A 15,915-nucleotide genomic window follows, 5' to 3' on the forward strand; every position below is an offset into this window, starting at 1 on the left:
GATATGGATATTATGGAGGTCATGGAGCATATCCTTTTCCTGTCCTTGCAGCCCCAGTTAACTCACCAGTTTTCAGGGTTCTGTAATAAACCCTGGGCACCTTAGATTCACCTCTTCAGGCTTCTGCACATACCATTCCCTGCTTCCACTTGTCTTCAAAACCATGATAACCCACCCCAGGCAGAAGATAATTATACTCATTCTTTAAAAACATCTCTGCTATGTGTACCAGATGTAGTGTTAGCACAGCCCCTCCTGGATCCACTAAATAGTTACGACTATGGCAGAAATCCTCAATTCAGGAGACACCGGTTTTTCTTGAGGTCATTCATCTATCCCAATAATTTTCTTGGTCCCTTCCTCTCCTTTACAGTGGCACAGGTCTTTTGGGCACATAAATCACATGGCTCATTGGCAGCAGAAGAGTTATTTCCCTAGTTGCTGCCCTTTCCTTCCAAGATACTGCTAAATGATTATTAAAGAGGGTTTCAGTGCAAAAAAACACACATACCTTGTAATTTGCCCACTTGGGTGGTTTCACCTTTGGGCTTATTTACCAAATTTTAGGGTGGAGAAGTCATAATGACCATATTCCTCCCAGCTTGATTTGATCTTAAAGACTTAGGCTACACCCAATTTCAGAGCACGTCTAAGCCTGGACTATCGATGAGAAAGACTCTAAAGATGAAACTCAAAAAAGAATTTTATTATAACTTGTATGTTACAAATACCTGAAACTATTTTCTTTATACTATTATTGCCATATACTTTTTAGCTTGTGTACAACTGCACATAATTGTGAGGACCAGTTGTTTTCTGATCCACAAAGATCAAAAGCTGTTGATCTTCTGCAGCAGGGTTTGGCGCCGCTCCTCGGGGCTAATGTTCTCCGCAATTGACTCTAAGAAGCGCTGCTCATTTACCTTCTGGAGCAAGGAGCTAACAGAGGAGTTGGTCTTGCTCAGGGTCTCATAGCAGGTCAGAATTTCTAAGGCCAAAACATAGAGTGGTTCACACACCTCTTGGTGGAGCATGGCCATTATGTGCAGAACATGACAGAATATCTGGGTATAAAAAAATAGGGTTTCTTGGGTCAGGTCCTGTTCTTGTCCTTGGGCCAAATGGCCAACTGACTGTATCAACCTAACCGAGTCCAGGAGGTTGGTCAGACTGTTACAGAGGAGTTTGACAACATGGCTCCAGCCTTCCATTGGAAGCCAGTTACGACAACTCTGGCTGCAGAGAAACTGGAAAGCTCTCAGGAAGAGTACAGAGAGCTGGAGCTCCCGGGCAAAGGGCTTCAGGTTGAGCAAAGGAACAAACTGAATATATTCCAGGCTATAAGGGACATGCAGAAGCTGTTTCTCCAACAGTTTCCTAGTCAACTGATGAAGGTACTGCCACTCCTGGGGGCTGCACCAAGGCATTACCTGCACCAGGGCCACCAGAAAGCCCTTGCTAAACAATCTGACCTCCTCAGGGTTGTCCACATCCACCACCAAGAGGGAGAGCATCTGCTCAGAGATGCTGTTGGAGATGGAGCAGCACTCCATCCAGGCAAGAAGCCCTGTGCCTGGCCCATACACAGGGGGAGCCTGCGAGGTCCACTCATCCTCAGGGAGCTTACAGATCTCAAAAAGTGTGGCTGGCACCTCACACTTAAAGTGGCCCTCAAAGAAGTTCTTCAGTCTTAGACCCACAGTCCAGTCTAATTGCTCCAGCTTCCGATGGAGCCAGGACAGGGACCTGATCCAGGTGTCTGGGGAGGAGGTCTCGGCATTAGCCAATACAGTCTCACAGAGGAGCTCCAGGATATGTGTCACCATATCCTTCCCATCCAAAGAGAGGCACCTCTTCTCCCTGGGCAGCTGCCAGTATTTACTGAAACAATCCAGGAGCCGGCACAAGCTGAAAATGAGGGGGAATGGGGAACAGGTCTGGAGCCAGTATTCCTCTAAGCACGCATTTGCTTCCAGAGTCTGGATAAAGATCTTCAGACTGAGGTCCACTTCGTCAACGTCCAGCATCAAGGAAGGCAGAACAAACTCCTTCAGTACCTCATCTGGCTCAAGAAGAGCAGCAGCTGGAATTCCTTGGGGCTTCACAGGATTCATTAGGCAGTTCAGGAACTCCAAGAACTGCTTTTCTTCCTTAGGTGTAGAGAACTTTGTCCAGACGGTTTCTTTGAGGCAGGACACCATGAAAGTTGGGGCTGGATTTGGCTCCTGCTCTTCTGTGAACCTAAGGGCAGGGAAGGCAGTGAGGATCTGAGCCAGGAACTTGTGGGTGCCAAGGCTGACCACTGCCATGCTGCACATTTTCTTCACTGTGATCTCTGGGTGCAGTATTACCAAGCGGGCCATAGAGACTATGGCTCTAAACAAGCCCTCTTCAGAGGCACTCTGTGTGAGTTGGTTCAGTGTTGTATTGAGGTCTTCCTGAAACCCCTCCAAGTAAACCAACAGCTTCTCAGAGAGACCCTTTTGTCCCCAGGAAAGCAGGACTCCTGAGAGGACTTTATTTTTATCTGGCAAGGAGAGGTCTGAATAACATTCCAGGATCAAGTTGATCACTTGTTTGATCTGAGATTTAGGGATGGCTCTCTCTGTTGTGCTGACTTCCATCACTGTTTCCAGAAGCTTTAAAACCAAGTCTGGCTCTCGGAAGAGAGCCCAATTATTAACCAGGCAGGCTAGCCACTCTTCTGAGAAGGCCCATCTCTTCTCAGAAGCAAAAATGTAGCACATTTCCATGTGCCGTTCCATCTTCTGTTCAATAATGGTCATGGCAATGGAGGCAGCGATGTCCTTTTCAGAGCCCTTGTTCTTTAGTACCCTGTTCACTTTCATCAGGAAGTCCGCGACACACTCTGCCAGCTCGGAGACCACCTGCCTCTCCTCCTTGGACAAACTGGAGGTGTCCAAGTAGAGTTTCAAGTTCTGGCTGAAGGCAGTCAGACTGTCACACAGCCGGTAGCTGTCATAACTCATCCCCTGACTGTTGTTGAGCATGGCCTGCAGCTCCTCCCCCCACTCCCGCAGCAGGCTGTGCAGGAACTCAAACCCCATGAAAACCGTCTCACTGGGGAGCTTGGAGAATGAGGTCAAGCTGATGTCCCGTTCTGCCTCTTTGACCTTCTCTGCCAGCGCCTGTTGGTGATATGGGTTCTGGGTGTCTGAATTCCACACACAGATCACAGTGGCCAGCTTGTCTAGATACACAGTTGCACACACTTCCTGAGGGTCGTCCTCCATGAGTGCAAACACTGTCAGCATGTCAGCCAAGTTGGCTAATGCACGGCACTTCATCCCAGGGCACAGGATTCTATTTTGGATTTGCTTCAGCCCAGTGAGCAGCATGGCCAACAGGGGCATGGTAGGACACACATCTGGGTCAGACTTAAACCTTTTTGGAGGATGGGAGAACTCATCTGAAGAGGACACGTACTTATGAGCCACTGTCCTAAAGTGGGAGAGCAGGGGATCCTGCTGATTCTCCTTGTGCTTCATCATTTCCCACCAGACGTTGAGGAAAAAAGCCACATCCTTTGAAGAAGTGTCAACAGTCATGTGCTCCAAAAAGTGCTCTAGTTCTGCATAGCAGATGGCGGTAGGCAGGGCCATCAGGAGCTCGATAAAAAGTCCAGAAGCTTCCAGGGACTTGAGCAGCTCAAAAAGGACCGTATGATTGACAGTAGGGATCATGTTGCCTACTGAGAAGAACACATCTTCCTGCCACCGAGTTTCAGTGTCAGAAGGAGTGATAGGGTAGGGCTGAAGAACCCTGGCCCAGATGATGATCAGAGCTTTCTTCTTCCAGGCAAAGGGCTGGGAGCCTGCTGTAGCAGAGATCTCCCTCAAGGCCTCCACAATGGGCCGACCAACATGCTCCCAGTCCGACTTTGTCAATTCTACCAATGCTCTGGGGTGGAACAGCTGCTTGGCCAGCAAGAAGCCCCCATGTAAAATAGTCATTTCTTCACAGATATTCAAGGGTCCTGCATGGAAAGATGCCGAATTAAGACAGTGTGGTGAAAAATGTTCAAAATAGCAGAGGTTAGAGAAAGAGACAACCTTTAGTAGGCTGGCTATGTTACCAGGTTTAGAGATGATAAGGGTTCTAAACGAAATCAGTGGAAGGGCGGAAGAAAGGGATGGAGCCACTGCAGAGCTGGCATCAAAAATGCCTACCTGAGGAATAAAAAATGACTCCCAAACCATCCAGCCTGCAACTGGGAAGACAACAGGCACCACTGTGAATAGGGGACACAGCAGCCTCAGAACTGGTTTGGAGGTAACACTGTTGGTTTTGGTTACTGGGAGTTTAAGATAGAACATTAAGGCTGAGATATCCTCCAGCAGTGGAAATTGGAAATGCAGATGAAGCTCAGGAGGAAAGTCAGTGATGAAATGTGACTCAGGAAGGTGTCTGTCCAGAGGGGACCAATGGAACTAATGAAGTGAATGAGACCCTACAGGACAAGCACAGAAAAGGAAAAGCTGGACTGCTGAGGCGAGGCCCCCCAGCAAAGGATGGGCCAGCAGAGGATTTGGGAAGGAAGGACTTAAGAGACAGCACCAGGACAGTACCAGACTCCAGGGGCCACCAAGGACATATTGCAGGACATGACAACTGAGCTTCTAAATAAAATACAGACTGAGAGGGGCACAGGCCAGGACTGTGGGCACAGAACAATGAAACAAGCTTGGCCTCCTCCCTTTTCTCCTATGGCATTGCCTTGTCAACAGACTGCAAACATTCTGCCTTTTAGGGAGACAGTTCACCCCACAGCTTTTTGCCAAAGAGAAGAAACTACTAATGTCCTGGCTATCTGGGGTAGATACAAGAAACTTCTCTACTCCATTAGGAAAGAGAAGTCATTCCTTCAGTGAGCCATGAAGCAACACAGACATATCAAGGAAGGCATCTTGGGATGTCTAATCAGACATGGGTTTAAATCCTAGCTCAGCCATTTAAAATCAGTGTGATCTTGGAGAGACGCCTTTCTGAACTTCCCTTCTGCACTTGTGGGGATAATGCAGGCTTCCTATTGTGACTGTGAAGATCAAATGATAAATACTAGTCAACCCTTGGTGTTGGGTTGGGGCTCACTGTTAGCTCCCCATCCCATCTCCCAGGGCTTCTGAGGGTAAATAAGACAGAGCTACAGTAAGGATCAGGCTCAATAAATGTTGGCTCCCCCAAACCCTTCCATTGTTGGCAGGATCAGAATCTTCTCACTTTTCTTTGCCATCTCCCCACTCCCAACTCAGCAACAGGAAAGAACCTAAGTCTTTTTCAGGTGTGTTTCCTTTGGCCCAGACTAAATCGGAGGACAAACACTACTTAGTATTCAATATTCCTGATGCCTCTCCCCTTTCCCAGGGCTCAGAGATACTACCCCTCTCTCTGTCCCTCATGCCCCCAAGGACACATCTTTTCATTCTCACAGGCCATGAGCCAGCAGAAAGAATCCTGATTCCAGGAGACCCAAAAAGATCCTGCCCCTTCGACCATTTAAGGGAGCAGAAAAGGCCAAGGAATCACACCATTCCTGTGCAACCCACTGGTGACTGCAGTCCACCTTGGCTCTCAGCGGCTCAGACCGACTCCCAAGGAGGCTGGGCGCTGAGGGGTCTCTCTGGGAGTTCTGGCCCTTCTTATGGCTTAGTCTGTTCTCCCAGGGCCTCAAAATATATTCACTATGACTCTAAACAACTGTATTGCACTATCAGTTCAGCTGTTGGGCCCCTAATACCTTCCAGAGACAGTAAGTACATACACGCACTACTTGAAGGAGTAAGTCCCAGGAGCAGTTAACAGTAAATCCCAAGGGTTTTATCACTACTGGTTAACTAGGGCTTGTGAGTGCCCACTCCTTATGTTTAAGTGCTTACTCCGTACCAAGTACTGTGCTAGGTGGTATGCACATAGGATCTCTTTTTATCTTCAAATCAACCTTTGAGTACTAGTCCTGTTTTAGAGATGGGAACACCAACACTCAGAAACAATATGCTCAGGATGTCACAACTACAAAGCAGGTGGGGCTGGGACAAAAGTTGCCACAGCTACAGAGCTCCAAACTCATCAAGCTCTACCATTCCACCACTTAAAAGCCGGCTGGGGACAGGGTCCAGAACATTTCTCCACAATCTACTATTACTGGCACATGATGGGGTGCCTCACCCCAGCTCTCCTGGTACAGACTCCTGGTCTTATCTCGAGCATGTCCAGCAGGGTAGTAGGGGGCACAGGGAACCACCAATTTATACCAGCTCCCCACTCCCTCCCCCGAGGCCTTGACTCTGAGAATTCTGAATCAAGGCGCACTTTGTGCCATCTCAACTGCTGCAACCCCTCCCAAATGCTGGTCTGATGAACGCCAGCTATGCGCAGGGCACCATAGCACACGCTGTATACACGTGCTCTCAATAAGAACTCAAAACTCCGTGAGGTGAGTACAGTATCATCACCCCCGGTTACCCTTAAGGACCTAATGATTGTAAGACACTTGCTCAAGAACTTAGTAGACGTTCAATAAATGAGACCATCGGGACATCCGGGATATCTCTGTGGCGCCCTCTGATTCCGGCATTTTGCAAAAGCACGTATATGATCCCCTGCCCACTTTCAGGAAACCTAAATTCACATACGCTTGGCCCCTCACCTGGAAATGGGCCGGAAGTGGGCAACAGGGGGAACAAGGACCGGCAGGGCCGGGGCTAAAGCCGGCCTTCCGACCCCCGGTCTCCAAGGACAGCTCCGCCCTTCAAAACCCCACTCCGACCCAGAAATCTCCCTCAGCCTCGGCCCGCTCAGCCCGGCCCAGGCCGTCTGTTGCAGGTCGCGGCCCAGGCGAGCGCGGGGGCAGGAGGGCCTGGACACCCACCTAGGTCCATGGCGGCGACGCTGGCTGCTGCATGGGCCGGCCCTCCCGCTCAGGGCCGCGAGCGCGGCGCAGGCGCTACCGCACAACGGGCGGCCGGGGGCGGGACCATAGGCCGAGCCTCTGCCCCCGCCCACAGTCTCTACTCCGGTTCAGCGCGCTCCGCAGCCGACCGTCCACCGCCCCGCGCGCACGCGCAATGCTCACCCACGAGCCCTCGGCCGCGAGGTCGCCCAGCCGCCAGCGCCCCCTATCGCCCAAGGCCACCAACAAGCTGACAGGCAGGTGTCCTCCTCGCCCCTCCCAGGCCACTCCCCAAACGTCAACCCCAGTCCCCGGACCAACCCCCTCCGTTTGGGCCACGCAGTTGTCCTATTCCGGCACAACCGTGCTTCGTGAGTCCCAGGCGGTTCTCCCCATTAGCTATGACCCTGACCCAGCTTTCTCTCCCGCCCGGTAACCGCCGGGACCCCCTGCACACATTACTCATGCCGAATGCCCCTGCCCAGGCTGCCCATTAACCAGTGCAGACGTGCCACTCTCCGAGAGAGGCGTTCTCCCCCGCAGCCGGGTCTCTTCTCTCAAACTGGAGCCCCCTACCCCACAGCGGCACAGTCGCCCCCAGCGCTTCTCCTTCAGACAGCAGCAGCACTCCATAATTGTCTGCCATCACAGATACCTTTGAAATGTTAATGGTTGTCCTCAAAATGCACTGTGTGCGCCAGAATTGTGGGGCAGACCCAATCAGTGGGCCCCAGTTCGCAAGATGTATTTTATAAAAACGCATCTGATTCTCACTGAGCACACACACACACACACACATTCTTCCCACAAATTATCCTACTTTTCTCCCTTTACCTCTTTTACAGGCTTAATCACCAGTCTCAAGTGCTTCTAAATTTCCACCCTCCAGCGTGTAGCACCAGATAACATCACCTAGAAAGGACAGAGGGGCCGGCCTCAACTCCCACTATGTATCAAGTGGAGTTTGAAATGGCCTGTGCTGCTATCAAGGAGTTGAAGGGACCTGTGAGCGATCAGGAGAAACTGTTAGTGTACAGCTTCTACAGACAGGCCACCCAGGGCGACTGCACTATCCCTGCCCCACCTGACACAGATGTGAAAGCCAAGGCCCAGTAGGAGGCGTGGAGTGGGAACAAAGGGATGTCCAAGGTGGATGCCATGAGGATCTATGTTGCCAAAGAGGAAGAACTGAAGAAAAACCACACTGGTTAAGGAGCACAGTGTCAAACAGAATGAAGTAGCGTGGCTCCGCTGGTAGGGAAAGGGCTTCTTAAAGACCTCGATGGCTGAAATGTCCTGAAACCTTAACAACCACAGCTGAGACACATCAATAAATCACTTAAACCACATGAGTGATTGTCTGCTGTCGGAAAAGTGAGAAACTCAAAGTGACTGAGAGAGTCCTGGGGAGGTGCCCAAAATGCATGAATATCATCTGTCCTCTAGGGAAAGTTCCATCAAAACTGGCTTTCTGTATGTCCCAGAGCAGATGCAGATATTTGGCAGGAGTAGAGGGGTAGGGGGAGAATCATGCTATGAAAATGCCCAAGACTTGGGGTCAGTGAGAACATTCTCCAGAGCCTCAGGGGAGGAGGAGGCCCCTTAGTTCTTCAGGAACTGTCATTTCACTACTAACCCAACATTTTGGAAGGGAAAGGGGCTGTGTCTTCCAAAAAAAGCTGAAGTCAAGTCCTACCATCAAAAGTTTTACTGGAACACAGGCTTACTGAAGTAAATGTTTTGAGGGAAGTCAAACTTTTAATGAAATAATTGAATTAACTGATGTATCATAACATAGCAGTTGAGAAACAATGGAGCAAATGCTCAAAACTCTGACTCTGAAAGACTCATCCAAGGTCATGCAAAAAATTTTCCTGGGACTCCTCCACAGCCAACCCTGTTTTCAGTTCGGGGATGTTTGTGGGACAGTATGTATATGTAATTTGTTTCTGGACACTAACACACCCCATTACCCATGCAAGGGCCAAAGTTCCTGGGCTCAGCTTCTGCTCCTTACTGTTGATTATCACGGAGGCATCAATGCACAATAGTGCCTTGCAATATGAGTGCTAAGTGGTATCATTAAAGACATTTCAGAGAAAATGGTCTGCTGTGGCATGGCATTTCCCAATACTTTTCCTCAAAAACTATTTTCATAGATGAGGTCATGAGGTCAGCTCCAGTTCATGAAGGACCATTACACAACAGAAGCGACAACCTTAAAGACTTTGGAGGACAAGAGCTCAAATCTCACCAGATGAAGTCAAGGCCTTCTATTCACATACTTGCAGGAAGTCACTATAGACTACATACATTAAGAATGAAGCATTCGGAGAGAAGCCAAGAAGGCAGCGTGCATAGGGCAGCAGAAATCTCCTCCCAAAACCATATATATTTTTGAAAATACAACAAATACAACTATTCCTAAAACAGAGACCAGAGGATACAGTACAACAGCCAGGCTACATCTACATCTGTGAGAACTTGGCATCTGTCCCACCCGGAAAGATACAAGTGCAGCCCGGCGGAACCCGAACGTGCCCCCCACCCCAGCTCCCCAGGCAGGAGGAGAGGAGTTGGAGAGGGGAGGGAGTGGGAGCCCAGGACTGCTAAATACCCAGCCCTAGTTATCTGCACTGGGAGCGCAGATGCACACTGTGTGGTGTGCTGGATATTAGGGAAACACAAAAGTAAAATCTGTGAGCGGGTCCCCACAGCTGGCTCCCCTTCGACAAAAGAAAAGCGAGTGCTTTTTTAAAGTCTTAAAGGGACAGGAGCTTCACAGCTGGACGGAAGCACCCCAGCACACTCACCCCAGCAGCTGGGAATCTCAGGGAACTCCAGGCGCCCTAACCCCATGAGAGGCAGCACAGCTCTGAGACCCCTCATGGTGATCAGCAGACTGCTGTTCATTCCCCCTTCACTGCGGCCCCGCCACAGTGCCGAGCAGCTTGACAGAGGCCACGCCCACAGCAGTTGCCCAGTCTCCTCCCAGCGCGCAGCCACCTGGGCCAAACCCGGGGCCAAGGCCAGCATGCAGCTATCCAGCGCAGGCAGAGGCGTGAAGGGGCGCTGTTCTTGCAGGAGAGCACAACCAGTGTGCTTGCCTCTCCTGGCAGGGCTCTGGGCTGCTCCAGGGGCTGCCCCGCCCACGGTGGCTCAGGGGATTGACCCAGATGCTACTCCTGGTGTGAGGGTGACTGACACAGGCAGCACAGAGAGGCACAGCGACCAGCAAGCAGGAAGGGAGTTTGTTCCCCGAGCTGACACACACACCACCTGCCTACGACTAACTCTACCGCCATGAAAAGGCAGAAGAATTTGGTCCAGTCCACAATTACCAAGACAACTCTTGAGAGAGGACTGGGGGAGACATATATAAGCAATCCTCCTGAAAAAGAATTCAAAATAAAAGTCATAACCATGCTGATGGACCGGCAAAGAAATATGCAAGAGCTAAAGGATCAAGTTAGGAGGGAGAATACAGAAATAAAACAATCTCTGGAAGGACTTAAGAGCAAACCGGATGGGGTGCAAGAGGCCACTAATGGAATAGAAATCGGAGAACAAGAACACAGAGAAGCTGACACAGAGAGAGATAAAAGGATCTCCAGGAAAGAAAGAATATTAAGACAACTGTGTGACCAATCCAAATGGAACAATATTGATATTATAGGGGTACCAGAAGAAGATGAGAGAGAAAAAGGGATAGAAAGTGTCTTTGAAGACATAATTGCTGAAAACTTCCCCAAACTGGGGGAGGAAATAGTCTCTCAGACCATGGAAGCCCACAGAACTCCCAACACAAGGGAACCCAAGGAGAACAACACCAAGACATATAATAATTAAAATGGCAAAGATCAAAGACAAGGACAGAGTATTAAAGGCAGCCAGAGAAAGAAAAAAGGGTCACCTACAAAGGAAAACCCATCAGGCTATCATCAGACTTCTCAGCAGAAACCTTACAGACCAGAAGAGAATGGCATGATATATTTAATGCAATGAAACAGAAGGGCCTTGAACCAAGAATACTGTATCGAGAATGATTATCACTTAAATATGAAGGAGGGATTAAACAATTCCCAGACAAGCAAAAGTTGAGGGAATTTGTCTCCGACAAACCACCTCTACAGGATATTTTAAAGGGACTGCTCTAGATGGAAGCACTCCTAAGGCTAAATAGATGTCACCAGAGAAAATAAAATTACAGCAAAGTAGGCAGACCAACCAAATACTAACTAAAGGCAAAAAAATAAAATCAACTACTCACAAAAGCAGTCAAAGGAAACACAGAAGAGCACAAAATAAAACACCTAACATATAAAGAATGGAGGAGGAAGAATAAGAAGGGAGAGAAATAAAGAATCATCAGACTGTGTTTATAATAGCTTAATAAGAGAGTTAAGTTAGATGGTTAGATAGTAAAGAAGCTACCTTTGAACCTTTGATAACCACGAATCTAAAGCCTGCAATGGCAATAAGTACATCTTTCAATAATCACCCTAAATGTAAATGGACTGAATGCACCAATCAAAAGACACAGAGTAACAGAATGGATAAAGAAGCAAGACCCATCTATATGCTGCTTACAAGAGACTCACTTCAAACCCAAAGACATAGACAGGCTAAAAGTGAAGGGATGGAAAAATATTTCATGCAAACAATAGGGAGAAAAAAGCAGATGTTGTAGTACTTCTATAAGACAAAATAGACTTCAAAACAAAGAAAGTAACAAGAGACAAAGAAGGATATTACATAATAATAAAGGGGGCAGTCCAAAAAGAGGATATAACCATTATAAATATATATGCATTTGTTCTAGGAGACTTCAACACATCACTCACTCCAAAGGACAGATCAACCAGAGAGAAAATAAGGACACAGAGGCACTGAACAACACTCTAGAACAGATGGACCTAACAGACATGTACAGACCTCTACACCCAAAAGCAGCAGGATACACATTCTTCTTAAGTGCACATGGAACATTCTCCAGAATAGACCACATACTAGGCCACAAAAAGAGCCTCAGAAAATTCAAAATGATTGAAATCCTACCAACCAACTTCTCAGACCACAAAGGTATAAAACTAGAAATAAATTGTACAAAGAAAACAAAAAGGCTCACAAACACATGGAGGCTTAACAACAAGCTCCTAAATAATCAATGGATCAATGACCAAATTAAAATAAGATCAAGCAATATATGGAGACAAATGACAACAACAGCACAAAGCCCAACTTCTGTGGGATGCAGCGAAGGCAGTTCTAAGAGGAAAGTATATACCAATTCCAGGCCTATTTAAAGAAGAAAGAACAATCCCAAATGAATAGTCTAAAGTCACAATTATTGAAACTGGAAAAAGAAGAACAAATGAGGACCAAAGTCACCAGAAGGAGGGACATAATAAAGATCAGAGAAGAAATAAATAAAATTGAGAAGAATAAAACAATAGAAAAAAATCAATGAAACCAAGAGCTGGTTCTTTGAGAAAATAAACAAAATAGATAAACCCCTAGCCAGACTTATTAAGAGAAAAAGAGAATCTACACACATAAACAGAATCAGAAATGAGAAAGGAAGAATCATGACAGACCCCACAGACATACAAAGAATTATTAGAGAATACTATGAAAATCTACATGCTAACAATGTGGAAAACCTAGAAGAAATGGACAACTTCCGAGAAAAATACAACATTCCAAGACTGACCAAGGAAGAAACACAAAATCTAAACAGACCAATTACCAGCAACAAAATTGAATCAGTAATAAAAAAACTACCCAAGAACAAAACTTCCAAGCCAGATGGATTCACTGCTGAATTTTATCAGACATATAGAGAAGACATAATACCCATTCTCCTTAAAGTTTTCCAAAAAATAGAAGAGGAGGGAACACTTTCAAACTCATTCTATGAAGCCAGCATCACGCTAATACCAAAACCAGGCAAAGACCCCACAAAAAAAAAGAAAATTACAGACCAATATCCCTGATGAACATAGATGCAAAAATACTCAACAAAATATTAGCAAACTGAATTCAAAAATACATCAAGAGGACCATACACCATGATCAAGTGGGATTCATCTCAGGGATGCAAGGATGGTACAACATTTGAAAATCCATCAACATCATCCACCACATCAACAAAAAGAAAAACAAAAACCACATGATCATCTCCATAGACACTGAAAAAGCATTCGACAAAATTCAACATCCATTCATGATAAAAACTCTCAACAAAATGGGTATAGAGGGCAAGTACCTCAACATAATAAAGGCCATATATGACAAACCCACAGCCAACATCATGCTTAACAGTGAGCAGCTGAAAGCTTTTCCTCTGCGATTGGGAACAAGACAGGGATGCCCACTCTCCCCACTGTTATCCAACATAGTACTGGCAGTCCTAGCCACAGCAATCAGACAAAACAAAGAAATACAAGGAATCCAGATAGGTAAAGAAGAAGTCAAACTGTCATTATTTGCAGATGTCATGATATTGTACATAAAAAACCCTAAAGACTCCACTCCAAAACTACTAGAACCAATATCTGAATTCAGCAAAGTTGCAGGTTAGAAAATTAACACACAGAAATCTGTGGCTTTCCTATACACTAACAATGAACCAACAGAAAGAGAAATCAGGAAAACAATTCCATTCACAATTGCACCAAAAGAATTAAATACCTAGGAATAAACCTAACTAAGGAAGTGAAAGACCTGTACCCTGAAAACTACAAGACACTCTTAAGAGAAATTAAAGAGGACACTAACAAATGGAAATTCATCCCATGCTCTTGGCTAGGAAGAATTAATATTGTCAAAATAGCCATCCTGCCTAAAGCAATCAACAGATTCAATGCAATCCCTATCAAAACACCAACAGCATTCTTCAACAAACTGGAACAAATAGTTCTAAAATTCATATGGGACCACAAAAAACCCCGAATAGCCAAAGCAATCCTGAGAAGGAAGAATAAAGCAGGGGGGATCTCGCTTCTCAACTTCAAGCTCTACTACAAAGCCACAGTAATCAAGACAATTTGGTACTGGCACAGGAACAGACCCATAGACCAGTGGAACAGAATAGAGAGTCCAGATATTAACCCAAACATATATGGTCAATTAATATACAATAAAGGAACCATGGATATATAGTGGGGACATGATAGCCTCTTCAATAGCTGGTGTTGGCAAAACTGGACAGCTACATGTAAGAGAATGAAACTGGATCACTGTCTAACCCCATACACAAAAGTAAAGTCAAAATGGATCAAAGACCTGAATGAAAGTCATGAAACCATAAAACTCTTAGAAAAAAACATGGGCAAAAATCTCTTGGACATAAACATGAGCAACTTCTTTATGAACATATCTCCTGAGCAAAGGAAACAAAAGCAAAAATGAACAAGTGGGACTATATCAAGCTGAAAAGCTTCTGTACAGCAAAGGACACCATCAATAGAACAAAAAGACATCCTACAGTATGGGAGAATATATTCGTAAATGACAGATCCGATAAAGGGTTGACATCCAAAATATATAAAGAGCTCACGTACCTCAACAAACAAAAAGCAAATAATCCAAATAAAAAATAGGCAGAGGATCTGAACAGACACTTCTCAAAAGAAGAAATTCAGATGGCTAACAGGTACATGAAAAGATGCTCCACATTGCTAATCATCATGGAAATGCAAATTAAAACCACAATGAGATATCACCTCACACCAGTAAGGATGGCCACCATCCAAAAGACAAACAACAACAAATGTTGACGAGGTTGTGGAGAAAGGGGAACCCTCCTACACTGCTGGTGGGAATGTAAATTAGTTCAACCATTGTGGAAAGCAATATGGAGGTTCCTCAAAAAGCTCAAAATAGAAATACCATTTGACCCAGGAATTCCACTTCTAGGAATTTACCCTAAGAATGCAGCAGCCCAGTTTGAAAAAGACAGATGCACCCCTATGTTTATCACAGCACTATTTACAATAGCCAAGAAATGGAGGTAACCTAAGTGTCCATCAGTGGATGAATGGATAAAGAAGATGTGGTACATATACACAATGGGATATTATTCAGCCATAAGAAAACAAATCCTACCATTTGCAACAACATGGATGGAGCTAGAGGGTATTATGCTCAGTGAAATAAGCCAGGCAGAGAAAGACAAGTATCAAATGATGTCACTTATCTGTGGAGTATAAGAGCAAAGAAAAAAACTGAAGGAACAAAACAGCAGCAGAAACACAGAAACAAAGAATGGACTAACAGCTACCAAGGGAAAAAAGGGACTGGGGAGGATGGGTGGGAAGGGAGGGAGAAGCGGGGGTGGGGGGAAGAAAGGGGGCATTATGATTAGCATGTATAGTGGGGGGGCATGGGGAGGGCTGTACAACACAGAGAAGACAAGTAGTGATTCTACAGCATCTTACTACGCTGATGGACAGTGACTTTAATGGGGTATTTCAGGGGGACTTGGTGATTGGGGGAGTCTAGTAAACATAATGTTCCTCATGTAATTGTAGATTAATGATACCAAAAAAAAAAAAAAAAAGAATGAAGCATTCCCAGGACTCCACAGTGACTAAGGAACTATTCCTTGGAACTATAAACTGGGCCAGAGCCACACTGTACAACAGTTGTGCTCCTCTCATCTTTGGAGGCTATTATGAGGACACTTTGATGCCTAGAACCATGTTTCACACTAAATGTGAATAGTAAAAATAATACAACTTTTTTCTACAAAATATGGTGTTAGTTTAGGAGCTTCAGGTATAGCCATACATTCTGTAAATCACTGTAAAACCTGATAAAATACTAAGTACTATAACTAGAACTGCAGAAAGCAACTGTAGGATACAGTAAAAAAAAAGTTACAATATACACAGTATGCTTTTGTGGAGAACAGGGGGAAAAGTATTTATATTTATGTTTGGTAAGTGAGAGGCAGAGGGAGTGGCGTTGGTGGGGAGAGGTAGAAGCAAGACTTTCCAATC

The 15,915-nt window shown here is 45.9% G+C and overlaps 1 protein-coding gene across 2 annotated transcripts; it reads right to left on the bottom strand.

Annotated features, from left to right (window-relative positions):
* Positions 1-685: 685 nt before the first annotated feature.
* GEMIN4 (gem nuclear organelle associated protein 4) lies at positions 686-7,053 on the bottom strand. Of its 2 annotated transcripts, none has more exons than XM_036906229.2 (2): positions 6,890-7,053; positions 686-3,997 (listed from the first exon to the last, which is right to left on the bottom strand). In XM_036906229.2, the coding sequence occupies exons 1-2, from the start codon at positions 6,897-6,899 to the stop codon at positions 831-833; spliced, it is 3,177 nt and encodes a 1,058-aa protein (XP_036762124.2). In that variant the 5' UTR covers positions 6,900-7,053; the 3' UTR covers positions 686-830. The 2 variants fall into 2 exon arrangements, with proteins under 2 accessions (XP_036762124.2, XP_036762125.2); XM_036906230.2 differs by lacking the exon at positions 6,890-7,053 and adding an exon at positions 6,668-6,829.
* Positions 7,054-15,915: the final 8,862 nt, after the last annotated feature.

This window comes from Manis pentadactyla, chromosome 4 (assembly GCF_030020395.1).
Source record: "Manis pentadactyla isolate mManPen7 chromosome 4, mManPen7.hap1, whole genome shotgun sequence".
NCBI lineage: Eukaryota > Metazoa > Chordata > Mammalia > Pholidota > Manidae > Manis > Manis pentadactyla.